We start from the raw sequence: 18,572 nt of genomic DNA on the forward strand, positions 1-18,572 counted from the left end.
TGTGTTTTCCTTTCATTAAAATTGTTTGGAAGTCAGCGCTTGTTTGTAGTCCCTCTTGTCATTTGTCCCTGGTCCGTTTTCGCGCTGTGAAGCTAATTGATTACCAACTAGCCGGCACCCTCACGATCTTAGGCTAGCTTTCTCTTAGTCGCTTTCAAGCTTTCTCCTATTTGCACCGTTTCCTCGATCACTGCCATGTTATATGTACCAATGTCTTTTGTTTCATTTCTGTTAATCAGTTTGGACAGCTAGGCCAACTCAATCCGATGCACTGTACTTGACAGTTTCATATTCTTACGTTTGGTAATTAGTCCCTTCGTTTTCTTTGTTTTTCAGTTTGTTCTCTGCATGCTGCTTCTCTCACAGCTGCTGCTGATTTCACTGAGTGCCGACGTTAGGTTTTCATTTAGCCTGCTTACACTGAACTCATTCTGCTCGTTCAAAAGCGAGAAGTTGTTTTGAAGAGTCATTTTAATGTCTTGTGATCTGGCTCTGACTGATTTCATGCGGGTTTCGTAATTTTCACGAGTTTCGTTCTTTCTCTTCTGAGATTCAGCCTTAGCTTGCATCTAACCATCCTGTAATAGCTGCTCCGAATCTTGCTAAGCACCTCTACATCTTACATGATAGCTGAGTTGTCAATTAGAATGAAGTAAATTTTGTTTTTGCTTGTACTTTCGGGACTTTTCCCATGTCCATTTCCTATTCTTCCGTTTTTAGAAGAGTCGTTCATTAATCTCAGGTCATTTCTCTCTGCAAATCCCACCAGTGTATCTCCTCAACTGTTACGATTGTCTATTCCGAAGTTTCCCACTGACCTTTCTCCCATTTGCTTCTTAACAACCTTTGCGTCAAAGTTTCCACCACACTCGTAAACTGTGTTGTTGCCTTCTCCATTGCTGATTAGACGTCCTCGTAGAAGCGGTCTACGGCTTCATCATCATAGCTGGTTGTTGGCGCGTATTCCTGTACTATCTTTAACCTGCATCGCTTGTTTAGCTTGATCACAACAGACGCGACTCTCTTGCTAATTCTGAAAAACTCCTCCACGTTTCCTGCTATTTCTCTTTGGATTAAAAATCCCACCCCGTGTCCTTTTTCTCTTGCGGTTCACTGTAGCAGAGAATATGCCCGCTAGTTAGCTCCACGACGCCTTCTCCTGTTCTTCTAACTTCGCTTAACCCTACTATATCCCAGTTAATGTCCGAGAGCTCCTTTGGTAGTACAGCTAAGCTTCCCTCACTAGACAAAGTTCTTGCGTTGAACGTTCCCAGGGTCAAGTTCCGGCCTGCCCGGACCCAGAGACTCTTAGCATGCGATATCGCTGTTCTGACCGCCGCAGTGGACAGGTGCTCTACAGCTGCTGCGGACTGAGGGCTGAGAGTTGAGTTGGTGAGTCATTGGAGGTGGCGGCCAACTGCTACACCAGGGCGGCCAGATCCTTGTCTGGTGAGGGAGTGCTGTTTGCGTCCCTAAGAGCCTTCCTAGCATTGTTGAACTTTCCCAGTGTAGCCCCTTAGGTATCCGGGATGATAGTTACTTCCGGAGCAGGCAGCTATACATACCTGCATGGGTTGGGCATAGAAAGCCAGACGGAAAATAGAGAGCGAGAGAGCGAGTGAAGTTTTCCGCCGACGACGTTGTCGCACACGCCTGTAGTGATAATGAGCCAGCGTTTGTCGGTTTTGCTCTTCGCCCGCGTGGTTCTGAAGGAGTAAGCTGACACGCTGGCTTACGGAAGAAATTCACTGACGTCTGGCCGTTGGAAAGGTAAGCCATGCTCAAGTGTATAGCTACGAAAAAAATGGCTAGTTAGAAGCTCAGCTGGCCAAAGAAAAGTTGAGCTTCTCAGCTGACGCTTAGCTGATGTGATCAGCTCGCGCCGCTCCGTCTAAGCGTGTCCCCCATGAATGGAAGGTTTTCAAACTTAAAGTGACTGTTACATTTGGCCTTTTGGCTGTAACTTTATCAAAAATTCGCCCAGCGAGCTGATTTAACTTGTAAAACTATCAGAACAGCAACGCGATAACGCAAGTATGGCCTTTAGAGAGCCACCTTGTCGCGGAACTTATCTAGGTTTATTTTGCTTGCATGTGACAATAGTAGGATGTATATGAGCATTCCAAAGGGGATTCATCCTCACCGATTCGCAGACAGCCTGCCGAAATTACCAAATTGGCCGAATTTCTTCATCAGCACTTCACATCCTCAAAAACTGCTCAACGACCCCTGACATCCGCATCGCCTGGGCTCCTGGACACGCCGCCATCCCCGGCAATGAAGCGGCGCACGCCGCGGCTCGCGATATGATACACCGAGCCATTGCCGACGGTGGCCAATGTTTACCCCCTCACGATTACCGGCAAACTCGCCGTCGTCTCCCACCACCACACTGGCGCCTCTCCAGAGACGACGCTACAACTTGGCGGCGGCTCCAAACGAATACCTATCCACATCCCACCCGCCTCCACCTCATCTTCCCCACCCAACAATTCCCTCTGCGCTTACTGTCCCCAGCCTGGCACCCTCTACCACATCATATGGGAGTGCCAACGAACTCCAGACTTGCCCCCCCTTTCCAACCCAACCTTCGAGCAGTGGAGGGCTTCCCTGGCCAGCCCGGACCCGGATATCCAGCTTAAGTTGGTGACCCGAGCACGGACGGCCAGCCGAAGTCAAGGCATCCCGGACTAGGGACTGGTGACCCGAGCACGGACGGCCAGCCTAAGTCAAGGCATCCCGGACTAGGGACGCCTTCCACGGGGCGACGCCCACACATCAGCCTCTGCTTTAGAAATAAAAAAAATTTTTTTCTCTCTCTCTCCGTATTACAACCTACCGGTTGAGATACGAAATCTAGATACTATGTTACAAAGATACTATGTTACAATGGTCACGAAAAGAAGTAGATGTCATTTAGGGGTTTCAGGACGTGCACGTAGTAGTACGAACATGCGCTTGTTACAATAAGGAAATGAGCCAAAACTGCTGGCTACGCCCACGAAGTGCCTACACCTCCGCACGTATGCAGGAAAATCTTAATGTGATGTTTATTACATTTTATACATAGGGGTGGCAGCTACGGCTTCTGGATAGGCGCTACTTTCTGGGCCTCGCTACGAGACGACTTGGCGGGGATCTTAGTGCTCCAAGGAACTGCCAAGAGTCCATTCATCTTGCAGGAACCGTGAGAGGTGTCGCACGTAGTGCCTTTCGGGCAGCAGTGGACGTTGTCTTCGCAGCACACGGCGTTTTTAAGCGGACAGCAGCTCCATGAACCATCGGGCGACGTGCAGCACGTGTAACCGTCGGGACAGTGATGAATTTTGTCGGAGCACGGCACCGTGCGTGGCATGCGGTGCCGCAGCGCTACGCAGCCTCCGGAGAATGTGCACGTGTAGTTATCTGGGCAGCAGTTGATGCTATCGGGACACGCGAAATATTTAGGCGGGCAGACAATATTCGCCGAAGACTTGCCAACGTAGGTGCTGCCTTTCAAGCCAGCTACGGTGGCCTTGACCGGTTTCGCCTGTTCTTTCTTGAGCAGCTTCACTGGTGCCAGTTTAGGTGTCCCGACTTTCGGTCTGGCGCATAGCCCTGCAGCCAAGTCGCAGGTCGTTCCCTTTGGACAGCAGTGTTTCCCGTCGGCGCAGCACACGGCATCCTGGGCGGGGCAGCAGGTGAAGTTCCCTGATTTCTTGAAAGACTGCGGGCAACACGTGTGACCATCGAGGCAGACGTGTTCGCCCTTGATGCCGCAAAGTGCGTAACCCGTTGGGGATTTTTGGGTGGTGCTGCCCGGGTTTCGAGGTAGCAGTACTGTTTGGACAAATGCTTTTGCATTGGGTTTGCAGGCGTCCGTCTCGTTGTCGCAGCTGTAGCCCGCGGGGCAGCAGTGCTCTCGGTCCGGGCAGCAGACGGCATTGGGCACGGGGCAGCAGGTGTACTTGCCGCTGCTCAGCTTGCAGCACGTGTCGCCTTAAAGAAAAACGAAAAAGAAACGTTAAAAGGGTTATTCATTTTAGCAAGGATGGATAAGTACGCAAAATGCGGGCACACCGATTCCTACTTGCCCTATCTCATATGCCCGATGTTATTGCCCCTCCCGCTGCTCTATAGTAAGTATTAATGAGCTCCAAGGCAAAAAATTTCATAGCTGGGGCCGGCATGGGTGCTTTTCGCTTGAAGCCAGGAACAGTGGTCGTGATCTTCATGGGAGGGAACATCCACGGTGGGTGAAGAAAAGGAGCTGGGACCTGGAAATGTGGGGGTAGGACCTCCTGCGCCCTGGACACATAGACCGCTGCTAGTGGGTGCCCACGCTGTCTGGTTACAATGCGCAGTTGCGTTCGACATAGCTCCAGTGCCTGCAGAGTAGGAAACGGAAGACGTCTACTTTCTGTCATGGTTCCCACAGTGGATGTGGTCTTCGGAACCCCAAGACAGATTCGTAGTATTTTGGCCTGTAGGCCTTCTAGCCCTCTACGGTTCCCTTTCGAGAGTGGAGTTAGTGCTGGGAGGCTGTAGCGGAGGAGTCTTTCACACAGAGCGTCGTATAGTGACGGGTACCTCTTCGGCGATTGGGATTTGGATTCCCTCGTCACGAACCACCACTAGCGTCCCACTTAGCCACAAGACGTCAACGATGGCTACCGAGCTCGCTGGGCTGCGGGCTGCCTTTCACTACATCCTAAAGCAGCCACCCACTAAATGGGCTTTCTTCACTTATTCCCGGTCTGCTCTAGTATACTTAAGATCACTGCCGAAAGATCAGATGACATGGGAGATACATCATCTGCACCTACAAGCAACACAGCAGCGACACAGCGTCGAACTGCAATGGCTTCCTGCTCACTGCGGAGTCGCCGGAAATGTTGCAGCTGATACTGCAGCCTCTTCGGCCCACAGCCTCTGTGTTCCACCGCTGCCCGTTCCTTTTACAAGAAAGGATGCGGCAACCCTCGCTCATTCCATTGCATGGAGATCACAGCGGTGCATTTGGACCGACAAGAATCGTCAGTACACGCCTATGCATACCATTGACCCTAAATGCAGCTTCAAGATGCCTCCTGGGCTCAGCAAGCGTTAGGAAGCGGTAGTGCACCGCCTTCGTCTCAACGTGGCGTACACACGGCATTTCCTCTGCAAAATTCAACAGGACATTTCACCACTCTGTCCAACATGCCATGTAACAGAAGACATCAAACATGTCATCTGTACCTGTCCAAACTTCACAGTGCCAAGGCAGACTCTCCAAACATCTCTATGTATACCACACCACGCAGGCCTTGAACTAAGGGCAGTTATGAGCCCTTGGTCGGACCCACGCCAGGCCGTACGGGCTACAAAGCTCTGCTGGTGTTCTTGCGTAGTACTGGCCTGGAACAAGTGCTGTGATGAACTTAACTTCCAAACTCTGAGTATGTGCTTGAACACTTGTGTGCATTACCTCGTTATTTATTTATTTATTTATTTCAGTTCACAGACTCTCATGTTTTCGTTCCCTCATATGGCGTAGCATGCTAAGCGATATGGCTCGGCTAACCTCGCTTTTACCATTAAATGCATTCTCTCTCTCTCTCTCTCTCCCGCTGCGAAAAAAAAAAGAACAAGGAGTTGATGCGTATCGAACAAACCACTATCATGAACGATCTAACATAAAGAAGGAAGGAAGGAAGAATATAGAAGAAAGGCAGGAAAATTCCCCGCATTTCCCCGAGGGGAAGAATGTGAAAGTGCGAATGCAAGAGTTGAATTTGCGCGGTTCGGTAATGTTCGCGAAAGAGAGATCACACACACACACACACAACTACAAAGAAAGAAAGATGCATTTATTCACAGACACCTATTTGTGTTGTCGTTGTACTTGATTGCTAGAGCGGATCTCAGCTTTGAAATTTCGTGTCAGTACTCCTTTAAGCGGGTGCATTAGCCCTTCTCACGCCCGATTCCTGGCCAGTCCCCCACGTGGGTATGTGCCATGTCAGCGGCCAGGCAGCGCGCGCCCATCTCCCCCCGTTGCCAAGGAAGACGAGGAGATTCCTGGCCAATCCCCCACGTGGGTATGTGCCATGTCAGCGGCCAGGCTGCGCGCGCCCATCTCCATGTGCGCGGACATCGCCGGTGGACGCAGGTTCAGGGTCGCTTAAGAAGTGCATTGCACTTAAAAGTTAACCTGGCTAGAGCCTAGTTTGCTATCCTGCACGTGGGAAAGGGGAAATGGGCAAAAAAGAGAGAGGCTTGTGCGAAACCATTACCACCATGATGATGATGATGATGATGATAATGGTTCTGCATCTGCCTTTGTCACGTGAATGTCTACTACATCACTATAGCATTTGCACGGACTTCCAACCATTCATCCCGTGTCGTTCTTCCCACAGTGCAATACGGACGACGACCGAAACAGCGCTACATAATACTTCAAAATAAAACGGTGCGTTTGTACAGGTACCCGCCGCGGCGGCTCAGTGGCTAAGGCGTTGTGCTGCTGAGCACGAGGTCGCGGGCTCGATTCTTGGCCGCGGCGGCCGCTTTTCTGACGGAGGCGAAAAAGCAAAAACGCCCGTGTGTACTAGACTCCGGCGCACGTTCAAGATACCCAGGTGGTCGAAATTAATCCGTAGCCCTCCACTACGGCGCGCCTCATCGCCTGCGTTGCGTCGGCGCGTTAAACCTTGCAATCAATCAATCAATCAATCAATCAATCAATCAATCAATCAATCAATCAATCAATCAATCAATCAATCAATCAATCAATCAATCAATCAATCAATCGTGTTTGTACAGGTGCTACTATAGGCCACACATGCGTTATGGAAATAGGGTTTATTTCCTTCCCTTTTTTTCCGGCGAACCGTGGTACGTCACCCATGGATCCATAAAGTAGTAGTTTCGTAATCAAGACGTGTGACTGAAGGTTGTCTGACCCATCTATCCCCGTTGTTTATGATATAAAATGATTCCATTATTTCTTGGATGTAGTTTTCTTTGTGTAAGAGCTGTAGCCTTGTCCAAATTCGGCTTAGATGCCAGCGGCCGGCAGTGCAGTAATAGATGGGAGTAAAGCAAACACCTTGCACCTTCACTGATGCACAGCCGTCCACACTTAAGCGGTATCTGGCAGATGAGTGTGCAAGAGCATGGCTGACTCACACATTCAGTTCTTTTAAATTTTTTGAAGAAATACGGTGCATGAACGAATCAAGATGAAGACGCAGGGGCGCACACAGACAAAGCGCGTTCAACAACCACAGGTATATTGCAGAGCTTACCTAAGTGAGACGAAAAAAAAGTAAGGTCGATGCATGAAACAACGAAGGCTTCAGGCCATTGGCGGGACCACAAGATTAGAATTTACGTCCTCTAAATCTCTCTGTCGAGGAGTGCAATAAAAAAATTCCCCCGCATTTCCCCGAGGGGGAGAATGTGAAAGTGCGAATGCACGGTTGTCGGCCCGCTTGCGGCGCTTGCGCTCGGCCCCCGCAGTCCACCGCCTCGCCGCCTTCTCTTCCATCTCTTCCATCGGGTTTGTAGTATCACGTGTACACCACGCAGTTATCAAGCCGCTATAACGCCGCTGAGTCGCCAACGCACGCCGCTGACGACGTAGTTTGAATGCGTTAAAGATATAAGGCGCGTTACTCACTGATATCAAACAGCCCCAGCGCAAGACGGCAGGACCGCCTCCCCCACGGGCTGTGCGGACACGACACCGCGCGACAATGGCAGCGGTTGCGGCTGAGCGGATAATCGGTAAGCCCTCACCCCACGATGACAGCCCCCCTCAACGCGGTTAAAATAGCTACTATTAACGTAGTTAGCCTAATTTCTTCCAAACGTAAGAACTGGCTGCTCGACCTTTTAAATAACGAGAATATCGATGTTGCCCTTTTGCAAGAAACCAAGTTATCATCAATCGAAGACAGCCAAAATTTTGTACGCCTATTCGGCCACAAATTCTGGTGCTTCCACACCTTAACTTCAGCCCGCGCAGGCGGTACAGCCATTTTAATACGGAAAAACCCTTCCCTCAAAATTGTTGACTGCGAGCTCGCAGAAAACGGCCGTTTTTGCCTCGTTGATGTCCTCGTGGGGAGCGAGCTGGTGCGATTCGCGTGTGTCTACGCCCCCAATGAAACAGCAGCTCGCTCGGACCTGTTTAACGCCCTGCGGCCTTACTTGTGTGTGTCTGGGGCAGTTTTCCTTGGGGGTGATTTCAACTGTGTGTTGAGGGCTAACGACAGAACAGGGAAAGGTGGTGGCGTCGACGCATCGTCCCGTGTTTTGAGCGCAGTCCTACGGGACAGCGACCTGTCCGACGTAGCCTTGGGGCGCAGCTGGCCAACCAAACGCTACACGCGCTGGCAGGGCTCGTCCCACGCGCGTCTGGACCGGATCTACGTGTCGGGGGAAGGGGTTACACGAGTGTCCGACTACACCGTCACTCCCATCTCGTTCTCTGACCACGGCCTCGTAACGTGCACCGTGGCCCTTAACACATACACGGCTAAGCAAAACTCAAGTACCCGATGGCTAATGAACTCCACAATACTTAAAAACGAGACATTTGTCGAAAACACTCAAAAAGAAATTGAAGCACTTCGGTCGGGAACCATTAGTGTGGAAAAGTGGGAAACTTTTAAAGCACGCATAAAAAGTTTTGCAGTCACCATAGGGCGCGAGGAGGCCGCACGAAAAAAAGAAAAAAAGGGCCGCCTCACGGAGACTCTCTGCGCGCTCATCGAGGCTGATGAAGAAAGACCAGGGGAGTTTAAAGACGATACCCGGTTAATTAAAGAAGAGCTCCGGGGAGAGCTTGAGAAGAGTTTTTGGGGAGCCCTGGTGCGGAGCAGGGAGCAAAAGGTAGAGTTCGAGGCAAGGCCATCGAAGCTTTTTGCAGCCTTCGAAAGGGAGAACTCGGCACAGAAAAACATCACGGAGGTCAAACATCCCGCAGGTGTGGCAAGAAGCAATGAGGAAGTCGCAAGAGCTTTCGCTGAATATTATGCAGAACTATTCTCTCGACGGTCAGTCCTAGATGCAATCCCAGCTGAAGTGCTAAATCAAATTCCCAAAATACCTGAAGAAACCAAAGATTTGATCAACACCCCCATAACAGAAGCGGAAATAGAGCGTACCATCAAGAGCCTACCGCGGAACAAATCTCCTGGACCGGATGGTATCATCTCAGAGTTCTATATAGCCTTTAGAAAGGAACTGAGCCCCATCCTAGCCATGGTCTTCGAAGAAATAAGAAAACAGAAGCGCCTGCCATCCTCCATGCGGACAAGCCACCTGGCCTTAATCCCCAAAAAAGTACCCACCGATTCTATCCCCGACGTTGCCGATTACCGTCCGATCAGCCTTCCCTCAACGGACTACAAGATCCTGGCCCGAGTTCTCGCCAGACGGCTGGAGAGTGCACTAAGCGCTGTAGTTGGTCCTCACCAGACATGCGGTTTCAAGGGGCGGTCCATCAATTCCAACCTACATCGCATGAGGGTAGCCATCGAGGCGGCTGAATCAGGTCTGCTACCTTTGGCCATCGTTCAACTGGACCTGAGGAAAGCGTTCGATCAGGTGGACCACAATTTTCTACTGGATCTCCTCCAACACTGCGGAATCGGTGACACAATGATCGATTGGATCAAAACTTGCTACGAGGACATATCTACCTGCGTAGTAACAAATAGGTCTGTGGGAACGCCCATAGACGTCCACAGGTCGGTGCGCCAGGGCTGCCCCATGTCACCCATCCTATTCACCCTCTATCTTGAGCCACTTTGCCGTATGGCCCTTGCATCCGAGGTCATCAATGGCCTGAAGATGGGAGACGAGGAGCTCCGTGTTCTCGCCTATGCGGACGACGTGGCCTTCATCTGCACTCGTGGATCACAAGTGGGCGAGGTAATTAAACTAGCAAACCAGTTTTGCCGCTTTTCGGGAGCAGAGATAAATTTACTTAAGTCGAGGGGAGCCTGGTTGGGTGATTGGGCTTCCAAACCAAGTCACCTATTTGGAATGGCCTGGGAAGAGGAGATGTCCAATTACTTGGGAGTCAACCTCAACCAAAGCGTCGCAGTCAAAAATCGGTGGAAACCCAAGCTGTCAGCTGCGGAAAGAAAGCTGCAACCATGGAGAAATAGAAACATTGCTCTATTCACGAGGGCTCATGTGTGCAATGCGATTGCATACCCCGCAGTGCTGTACGGGGCCCGTATAACTTCTATCGACGCAGACACCCTGAATAGGCTGCACCGGTCCTGGGCGGTGTTTCTCTGGCGGTCCACATTCGAGCCCATGCGCCGCTCAAACCTCTTCTGGAGCCTAGAAAAGGGTGGATTTGGGCTCGTCAACGCGGAGCTCAAACTCACTATCCAACGATTCTTGTACTTTCTGGGTCTACGCGATCCGTTCCTAGTGGCAGCCACGCAGTGCCTGGGCACCAGACACTTGGCCCCGTGGCTTGCCACGACAGCATCACTCTGCTTTGACACGCGCGGAACGAGGTTCTACAAAGAAATCGCGCTAGCCTTAGCCATGCTCGAGCAGCATTTCTCTTGGGATTATCTGCTCAAAACAAAACCCAGAAAACTATACTGGGACCTCGTGGAGAAGGTCCTGCCGCCCCCTCTCTACCGACAACCCCCAATACCTAACGATGTCTTGAAGCGAGTAAGACGACTCCCTGTGCCCACCGCCTCAAAGGACTTTTTCTTCCGCCTCCATATGGGGGTGCTGCCCGCAAAGGCACGTCTGGAGGATAAGGGTTTCCTTCTCCATGGCGGCGCGGGTTGTCTCCTCTGTGGAAAACGCGAGACGGCAGAACACGTCCTCACAGATTGTAACGCCGCGGCCGTCTTCTGGGACGAGCTGCAGACCGCGTACACCGAGCGATGGGACCTGTCGTGGTCAGGCCTCCGGCACCTGAGTGCGCCCACAGAGAACAAGGCGCTTCGGGACTGCGTGCTTGTCCTGGGGCTCCACTCGCTGTGGAGGGCCCGAGTGGATGCAGTGGAGTGCGCCAGGAACCCCAGGCCTACCTGGAGGCACTTCACGGCAAAGGCTGAATGGACAGTGAGCGTGTTGGGGGCATCAGATTCTGACACGGAGCTCCGCGGCTCACTGCAAAAAGGATGCCAAGCACTGCAGCACTTTAAAGAAAAAGAGATGCAGCGCTGGCAATGGCTGTGGTCTTGCCTCACTAGTACTTTGTAGAGACGCTTTTCCCCTCTGAACAGGCTTTGTACATCCTTGCCCAGAGTTTACACTCATATGTGAACATGTTACCTTCACACGATTCCCAGTTCATGTACTCTGATATTACACTGTCTCAGGATGTCATATTTTCCTGCTTGTTTGTTCGTTGTTGCCACCGCAGTCCCACTACGTTGCTTACTCTGCGGCTCAAGTGAAGGCACGCCTAAAGGTGATTGGAGTCCCTGCGGCGACAGTATGTACGCGTACCAGCATTGGTCACCGCATCGAGCGTGCCAGTGCATTATGTATATATGTATATCCTTGTAAATAAAAAATTGTGTTTGGGGAAAAAAAAAAAAAAAAAGCGTCCGTGGCTTAGTCGGTAGCGCGTCGCGCTGCGGCCGCAAAGTCCTCGGATCGAAACCTGGCGCCGGATGCTGTTTCTTTTTTAAATATAGAGGAGCACTGCGGACGCCAACGCCGCCGGCGGTGGATGGTTTGGGGTCGCTTATAAAGTGCATTCGCACTTAAAACCACGCCTACACGCGTGGTCAAGAATTTTTAAGCGTATAATGCCGCACATATCCGTCGTGTGGACTGTTGCGGATTCCATCTGCAATCCTACCGCAGTGATGAAAGTGCGCCCGACATGAAAGTGGGCTACGGTTTCTAGGTGGCCCGCAAGATTTTTATGGCTAGGCTTTGAGGTAATAACATAAGACTGTGACTGCTAGCCACCTATTTGGCGCTGTTTTTTTTACCTCCAAGCTTTACACACTATCTAGGTGCGTTACCTCCAATTCTCAGTTCTTTGCTTCGAAGGACCTCAGGCTTATCCATCTTATTTGTGGCCATAATAGACTTGGCTACCGCGGTTAGCCATTCTTCGACGCACCCGGTCGTTTAGACTCCTGGCACATGTAGACTGACTGTTCTGGACACGGCTGCAGTTTGCCCGCAACCCTTCGGGAATGCTCAAGGACGCATTTGAACCCCAGTTTCACGGTGCTTTTTTTTTGGTCTGATTGTATACTTCGTCCCCCAGAATCGGTAGGTCTCCTTTCCTGCGTTTGTTATTCTGACTACAAGGTAGTTTGCGGTACGTTGTCCCGCAGGAACTCGATTGTATATGAAGCTACTCGGCGCCACTGGCTACACTGCTTGTTTACTCATTGTTTGAAATGCGCGTGCCAGAAAATTTTTGATAGCGCTATTGTTCTTGTCAGCAACAAAGACACAGAGCCGCGAGAAATAATGGAGGTGCCTTTTATCTTAAAAAAAGGGTGGAAGTGTGTGAATCGACTGCCATTGCTCTCCTGGACTTCAGGGGACGGCAAATAGAGAACGCCCCATAAAAAAAAGCATTTCTTGAAGCATTGCTTGAAGGCGTTGCTTGAAGGCGTTCAAGCAATGCTTGAAGCATTGCTTGAACGCCTTCAAGCATTGCTTGAAGGCGTTACTCGCTGCGAAGGACACCAAGGAGCACATACGGCGTTCAAGTGGACAACATATAAAGCTTTCACATTCACACTTGCTTGGTAATGCTTGACGTTGTTTGGATGCTTTTGGATTTAGAAAGCGCTGGTCGGGATAGGGCAAAGAAATGTCTAGGACGAAGTTAAGTTTACGCGAACATTCCAAAAACAAACCCTCCCATTTGTACCCTCCCCGCCTCGCACATATTTCACGCTTCTGCAACACGGAAACTTACAATAGAAGACTTTAGAACGTAAACAGTTCTGACCTTGTTTGCTGAGAGACCGCGATACACATCTGATTAGAAACGCCCCCCTCTTCTTTTTTTTAAGGGTGGCCTCATACGATGTAATGCGTCCTCACCAGTGTCGCAGAGGGATCCGTCCGGGCAGGTCTTGCTGGCGACGAGCCCCACGAAGAGCACCAATATGCAGGTTCTAAGCACCATCTTCTCCGGTCGCTGCTCTGACAGAAGGAAAGCTGTTGCTGCGCGCGTCGTTCTGGAAGCAAACAGCTCACTGTGAAGTCGAAACTCGAAGCCCCGCAAATGCCCCCTGCTATCGGGGCTCTCGCTCGGCGGCTTAGATAGAACGGCTTTGATAGGCCAAGTGGACAGAAAGCCTCCCCCAGATAGGAAAAGGCTGCGCGATTCTTTTTGCAATACGAGCACCGAGAGTTAAGTAAATAGAGATAGAAGAAGAAAAGAAAACTGTTATCGTGCTCGGTATTAGCAGAATGATGATACAAATATCGATATGATTGACAGAGGGATTTCTATGCTTAGACTTTCAAGGTGAAAAGAGAGTGAAAAATAAGCATTTTCCTGCTTTGTGAGCATGAGGATGTCAGGGCCTCCACCCCGTGGGAGCCATCATTAGTCCAAGATGCCTTGGTGCTGGCTGCGCCGCCCGGGCCGGGGGCCATCGTCGTTGGTCCGAGGGCTCAGAGCTGGTCATATGTACACTTGGGATTATGGGCAAGTGTAAGGAGTTCGTTGGAACTTCCATATCAGCTGGTACTGGTGTCAGCTACAAGACAGAAGTTGCGGGTGGCGGGCTATTGTGTGAAGTGCATAGCATAAGGTGTTGTGGGGACAGGAATTAGGTGATGATGGCGAGGATGATGGTGATGATGATGATGGAATAACGGTGCGCAGATCGCTGCAATTTGACCCTAGAACTGCAGCGAGAGAACGAAATTATGTTTCATTGTGCTGACGAGGCCAGTTTAGCAGGCTGCCTAGGATGATGACTAGAAGTTCGCGCTTTGCATTCTCTCTCTCTCTCACACACACTCACACACACACGCCCGTACACACGCCCGTGAAAACACACGAACACTAAAATAAACAGAAATGTGCAGAAATCCAGAGAGGTGTCTACAAGTGCGTATAGCATTCTTACGCCGCTTGTCTTCTTTGTTTTTGTAGTCAGGTTTGGCCACGGGTACCTAAATACTCTTAGTTATTTTATTGTTTCAAAGTTTTCCTTTGTTTATTTTCGCCGAAGGTGTACCTTATAGCGATAAATTGCCTTACTTCGCCAATTATATATTTTTGGGCAGGTGCAGGGCGTAGTGCAGAGTTAGTCTGTTTTCGAATTTTTTTAATCGCATTTCCGGCGTCCTTTTAAGATTCTTTAGTTTTGCCTTTCGTTTTCGGGGGCTTTGTATAAGAGGCCAATGTTAGGCTCACTTTTATAATTGTTAATTTTTTTCGGTTTGTTGTACTTTCTGGTTTTTCAAAATTCCGTTCGACCAATTACCTATCATAATGATTAAATGTGGTAACTCCTAAATATGCTTTTTTGTGTAAATGCAGAGCGTTATATGCTTGGTCCATTTTCAGAATTTTTATTCGTGCTTCCAGTGTTCTTTTTCTTTTCTTTTGAAATTTTGTCTTCGTTTTGCCATAGGGAGCTTAAGAGGGTGCAAAGCTGGTCGACCACTTCACCGCAAGTAGTCCGAGTTGTGATGGCCTCTACCCCCAAGCACAGGAAACAAAAATACCTTAACATAAATACCCCGGAAAGTGGAGGGGAAAATAGCCCCGCCGGTAGCGTAGTGGTCATCGCACCAGACGCGTATTCTGGAGGTCGTGGGTTCGGATCCCACCCGGCGGGCATTTTTTCTCCACTTTCTTTCTGCCTTTCCAAATTCTTTATCTATTTCAATGACCTGCCATAATCTCTCCTTTGCTTTCTGAGGTTTTCTTGACTGCCAACCAATATTTCTGTCTCAATTCAACGAGCCCCTCGTTTCCCATATTCTGATTTATGAATCACTATATATATATATATATATATATATATATATATATATATATATATATATATATATATATATATATATATATATATATATATATATATATATATATTTGGAAAGAAAGAAAGAAATTGGAGAAAAAATGCCCGCCAGGTGGGATCCGAACCCATGACCAGACCGGTATTCTGGAGGTCGTGGGTTCGGATCCCACCTGGCGGGATTTTTTCTCCACTTTCTTTCTTTCTTTCCAAATTCTTTATCTGTTTCAATGACCTACCACATCCTCCCCTTTGCTTTCCGAGGTTTTCTTGACTGCCAACCCTTATTTCTGTGTTATTTTCAACAAGCCCCTCATTTCCTATTCTGATTCGCTACATGCATAGCGAGGGCCTCTGTTCTGGCAGTCTTGGTCCCATAGGAAGCTTAACTCTTTCGCTACCGCAGAAAATTGACCAATTTTGGGGGGTCCAAGAAAACATTTTTTTTTCTGCTAAAAAATTATTTAGGCAATAATTGCAGGAGCAGAAAATGCAGATTATTTCACGGCCTTTCCAATAACACCAGTTTTTTAAAGGTTTTCATATATCATAGTTGTGAAAAAAATATCAAAATCAAAAGTTTTGTCAAGTTGTCGAAAAAAATGATAAAAAAGGAGTTGTGTATATCAAACCACCGGTAGTAGAAAAAAATTAGAATATACATTTTGCAGGGAAACATTTCAAAAACACACCCTAAAAAAAATGTCGACTTGCGCGGAACAGTTTTTCAGATATAAAAAAAAAATGTTAGCACGCACGGTGCTCGTGTCATGCGGTGAAGCCCAACCTCTAATTCAAACTGTGCAATTTTGGGTGGTTCCTAGGAATAAATCTGGCGGTTTGACGTTATTAGAGGCACCAATTTGCCCCCACATAACGTAAAAACATCTTGTCAATGGCTGACTTTGCATTTACAGCGAGCACAATATTTGGGACAAGCACGCGATGCAGAAAAAAACATGCATGAAGTTGAAAACGGAACGCCGTGGCTGATGTTTGTTGTCGTTCACGGTCAGTTATCTCTCAAAACATAAAGCTGAGCTTTATTATCATCTTCTTACTCGCAATTGTAGCCTTGCTCGCAAAAATGAGGTACGATGAGCTAGAATCGTCCCCTGCGATCTTTGGCCGAGTAGCAGTCGCGCGCTAAAAAAGATCAGCACAACGAGCCTCCTCTATTGCAGCGCCACCTAACATTTTTCAAATGAAACAGTACAAAAACTTATCAGAGACTCCCTCCGAATAGACAGTTCAACTAAGCAGCAACATTAGACACCCGGATATACCCTCGCATGAAAACGAAACTGGAAGGCGAACAGCTGGCAGTGTAAGGCCGGTTTGAAGCGCTGTCCTCGGCGGAACAGATATCTGGCGACTGGGTGTGACCTTTTGACTTGCATCTGAAGTTCTTATCGCAGAAATCGGGTTAGGGTGGGGGGAAATGAGGAGCGGCGTGCTTTGTTCGAGGATCAGTCGCGGACGCTTCAGGCGCCATGGCAGTTAGCCTTGAAGTTGGGTAACTGCGTAGTTGCGCTAAATATGAATTTCGCGATGCAGAAACGAAACCGAAACTGTTGTAAACTGTTTGGGAATGGTCCTGGGGTAAGTAGAACTACCAGAGTACTTAGGACAACTTGCGCAAAGGCAATAAAACTGCCTAAAATCATAAAGTAGCTTTGCAACCAGGCACTGCTTGACATTTTCAGCCGATTTCTGGGATTATTACTGTCAGAGCGTGAACCTGACGATTGAAAATCGTTTGCTAGTTCCCCATTCACGCCCTGATAGCAAAAAACAAGCGCTGGTGCAGAGTAATTACGAGTTGCACGCATTCTTCGTTGGTAGCCTTGAGGCGCGATGACCACGCCCCTTTTCCACAACCAGGTGATTCAAAAGCGTGTCAAAAATCACGTTTCCGTTGCAAAAATGAAAACAAAACTGATTTTGAAAGGACATTTTCTGATCTAACTCCGAACAGCTTTACTTGTTCGAGAAACGCCTGGAACGCTATGAAAAGGCGCTCCCAAAAGTATCGATCAAATTGATCGATTTTGATAGGCGCGGTAGCGAAAGAGTTAAGAGAGTTCAACGCTGGTCGACCACTCTCGACATGTCGTAGACACTGGAGTCACGGCCCGGGGGTTGAAAAGAAGGTCCCCGTCACCGCGAGTAGTCTGAGTGGCGCTGGCTACCACCCACAAGCACAGGAAACAAAAATACCTAAACATAAATACCCCAGAAAGTGGAGGGGAAAATCGCCGCGCCGGTAGCGTAGTGGCTATCGCACCAGACCGGTATTCTGGAGGTCGTGGGTTCGGATCCCACCTGGCGGGCATTTTTTCTCCACTTTATTTCTTTCTTTCCAAATTCTTTATCTGTTGCAATGACCTACCACATCCTCCCCTTTGCTTTCCGAGGTTTTCTTGACTGCCAACTCTTATTTTCAACGAGCCCCTCATTTCCCATTCTGATTGGCTATCTATATATATATATATATATATATATATATATATATATATATATATATATATATATATATATATATATATTTGTGTTTTTGCCGTGCGGCATATGAAGGAGGTTTGAAGTTAGGAAGAAAGAAGAAAGCAGGAAAACAAAATAAACGGAGGAAAGTAGGACGCGAGAGTGAGAGGGGCTGCAAAACGCACAGTTAGTCACGAAACCATTAGGTTTTCGAGCCTACACGGATGCATGCCGTCCATTCGCGTGCAGAAAGTCCATCAGCGACCTGCAGTTTTTATCTTCGTGCACCCAGCGGTCGTAGTTATCCGCTTTATCCCCCCGCAGACCAACATTTTTGAGCGCATCCTCTCCAGCTGTCCTTGTTCCCGCCCATGTCCACAAAAGATGCTTGGCACCAGACACTTGGGACAGGTTGCTGGGTCGTCTTGTGTGTTCCCCAAGTCCAGGTAAGGTGTAAAGGCCACATCAGCCTAAAGCCTCCTGAGGGAAACTTCCTCCACCCGGGAAAGATTAGGGGGCAGGGAGCAGACATACGGGGAAATTAGGGCACGTGTGTCCCTTCTCAGAAGAGGTTCCCGGGGTAAAATACGGGAGCGCCGTTCAGAAGGAAGGGGTCTAGGGGAGGATTCAGGTGGGGAAGAAGATTTGGAAAGATGTTCCGCTTATTGGTTCAGTATATTCTGACTATGCCCCTGTGCCCAATGTACACGGATCGTTAGCTGTGAGGTTTTGTGGAGGCTGTGAATCTGCTGGCAGATCAGAGGTGTCTTCTTCACTTGCTTCAGATGCTTCACAGCACTGAGCGAGTCTTTGTATATATGTACCTCCGTGATGTTATGGAGTGCACTTGCAGCATTACTTGCGTCATGTATTATGTACCTAGGTATTATGTACCTATGCGTGAAATAAAACCATTGATTGATTGATCGATTAATTGATTGATTGATCCTAGATTGATTAAAGCCTAGAGCTTTAGTAGCAGCGGGTCTGGAGTGCCGGTAGTGTAACAGCGCGACCCTTTAATTTCTGTGTGCGTGCACCACTGAAAAAAGGGCCCATCTCCCCGCGAGGGGGACTGGAGTAAATGCGTCGCACAGGGGGTGGGTG

General features: G+C 49.0%; 1 protein-coding gene and 1 non-coding gene across 2 annotated transcripts; one reads left to right on the plus strand and one right to left on the minus strand.

Annotated features, from left to right (window-relative positions):
* Positions 1 to 3,028: 3,028 nt before the first annotated feature.
* Positions 3,029 to 13,224, minus strand: LOC144169390 (uncharacterized). Its single transcript, XM_077698511.1, has 2 exons — positions 13,042 to 13,224; positions 3,029 to 3,978 (listed from the first exon to the last, which is right to left on the minus strand). The coding sequence occupies exons 1-2, from the start codon at positions 13,124 to 13,126 to the stop codon at positions 3,080 to 3,082; spliced, it is 984 nt and encodes a 327-aa protein (XP_077554637.1). The 5' UTR covers positions 13,127 to 13,224; the 3' UTR covers positions 3,029 to 3,079.
* Positions 13,225 to 14,725: 1,501 nt separating this feature from the next.
* Trnat-cgu (transfer RNA threonine (anticodon CGU)) lies at positions 14,726 to 14,798 on the plus strand. The gene has a single exon. It is a non-coding gene; the product is annotated as a tRNA-Thr (tRNA).
* Positions 14,799 to 18,572: the final 3,774 nt, after the last annotated feature.

Source organism: Haemaphysalis longicornis, unplaced genomic scaffold (assembly GCF_048455015.1).
Source record: "Haemaphysalis longicornis isolate Haplotype H1 unplaced genomic scaffold, Haemaphysalis longicornis Haplotype H1 scaffold_2, whole genome shotgun sequence".
Classification (NCBI taxonomy): Eukaryota; Metazoa; Arthropoda; class Arachnida; order Ixodida; family Ixodidae; genus Haemaphysalis; species Haemaphysalis longicornis.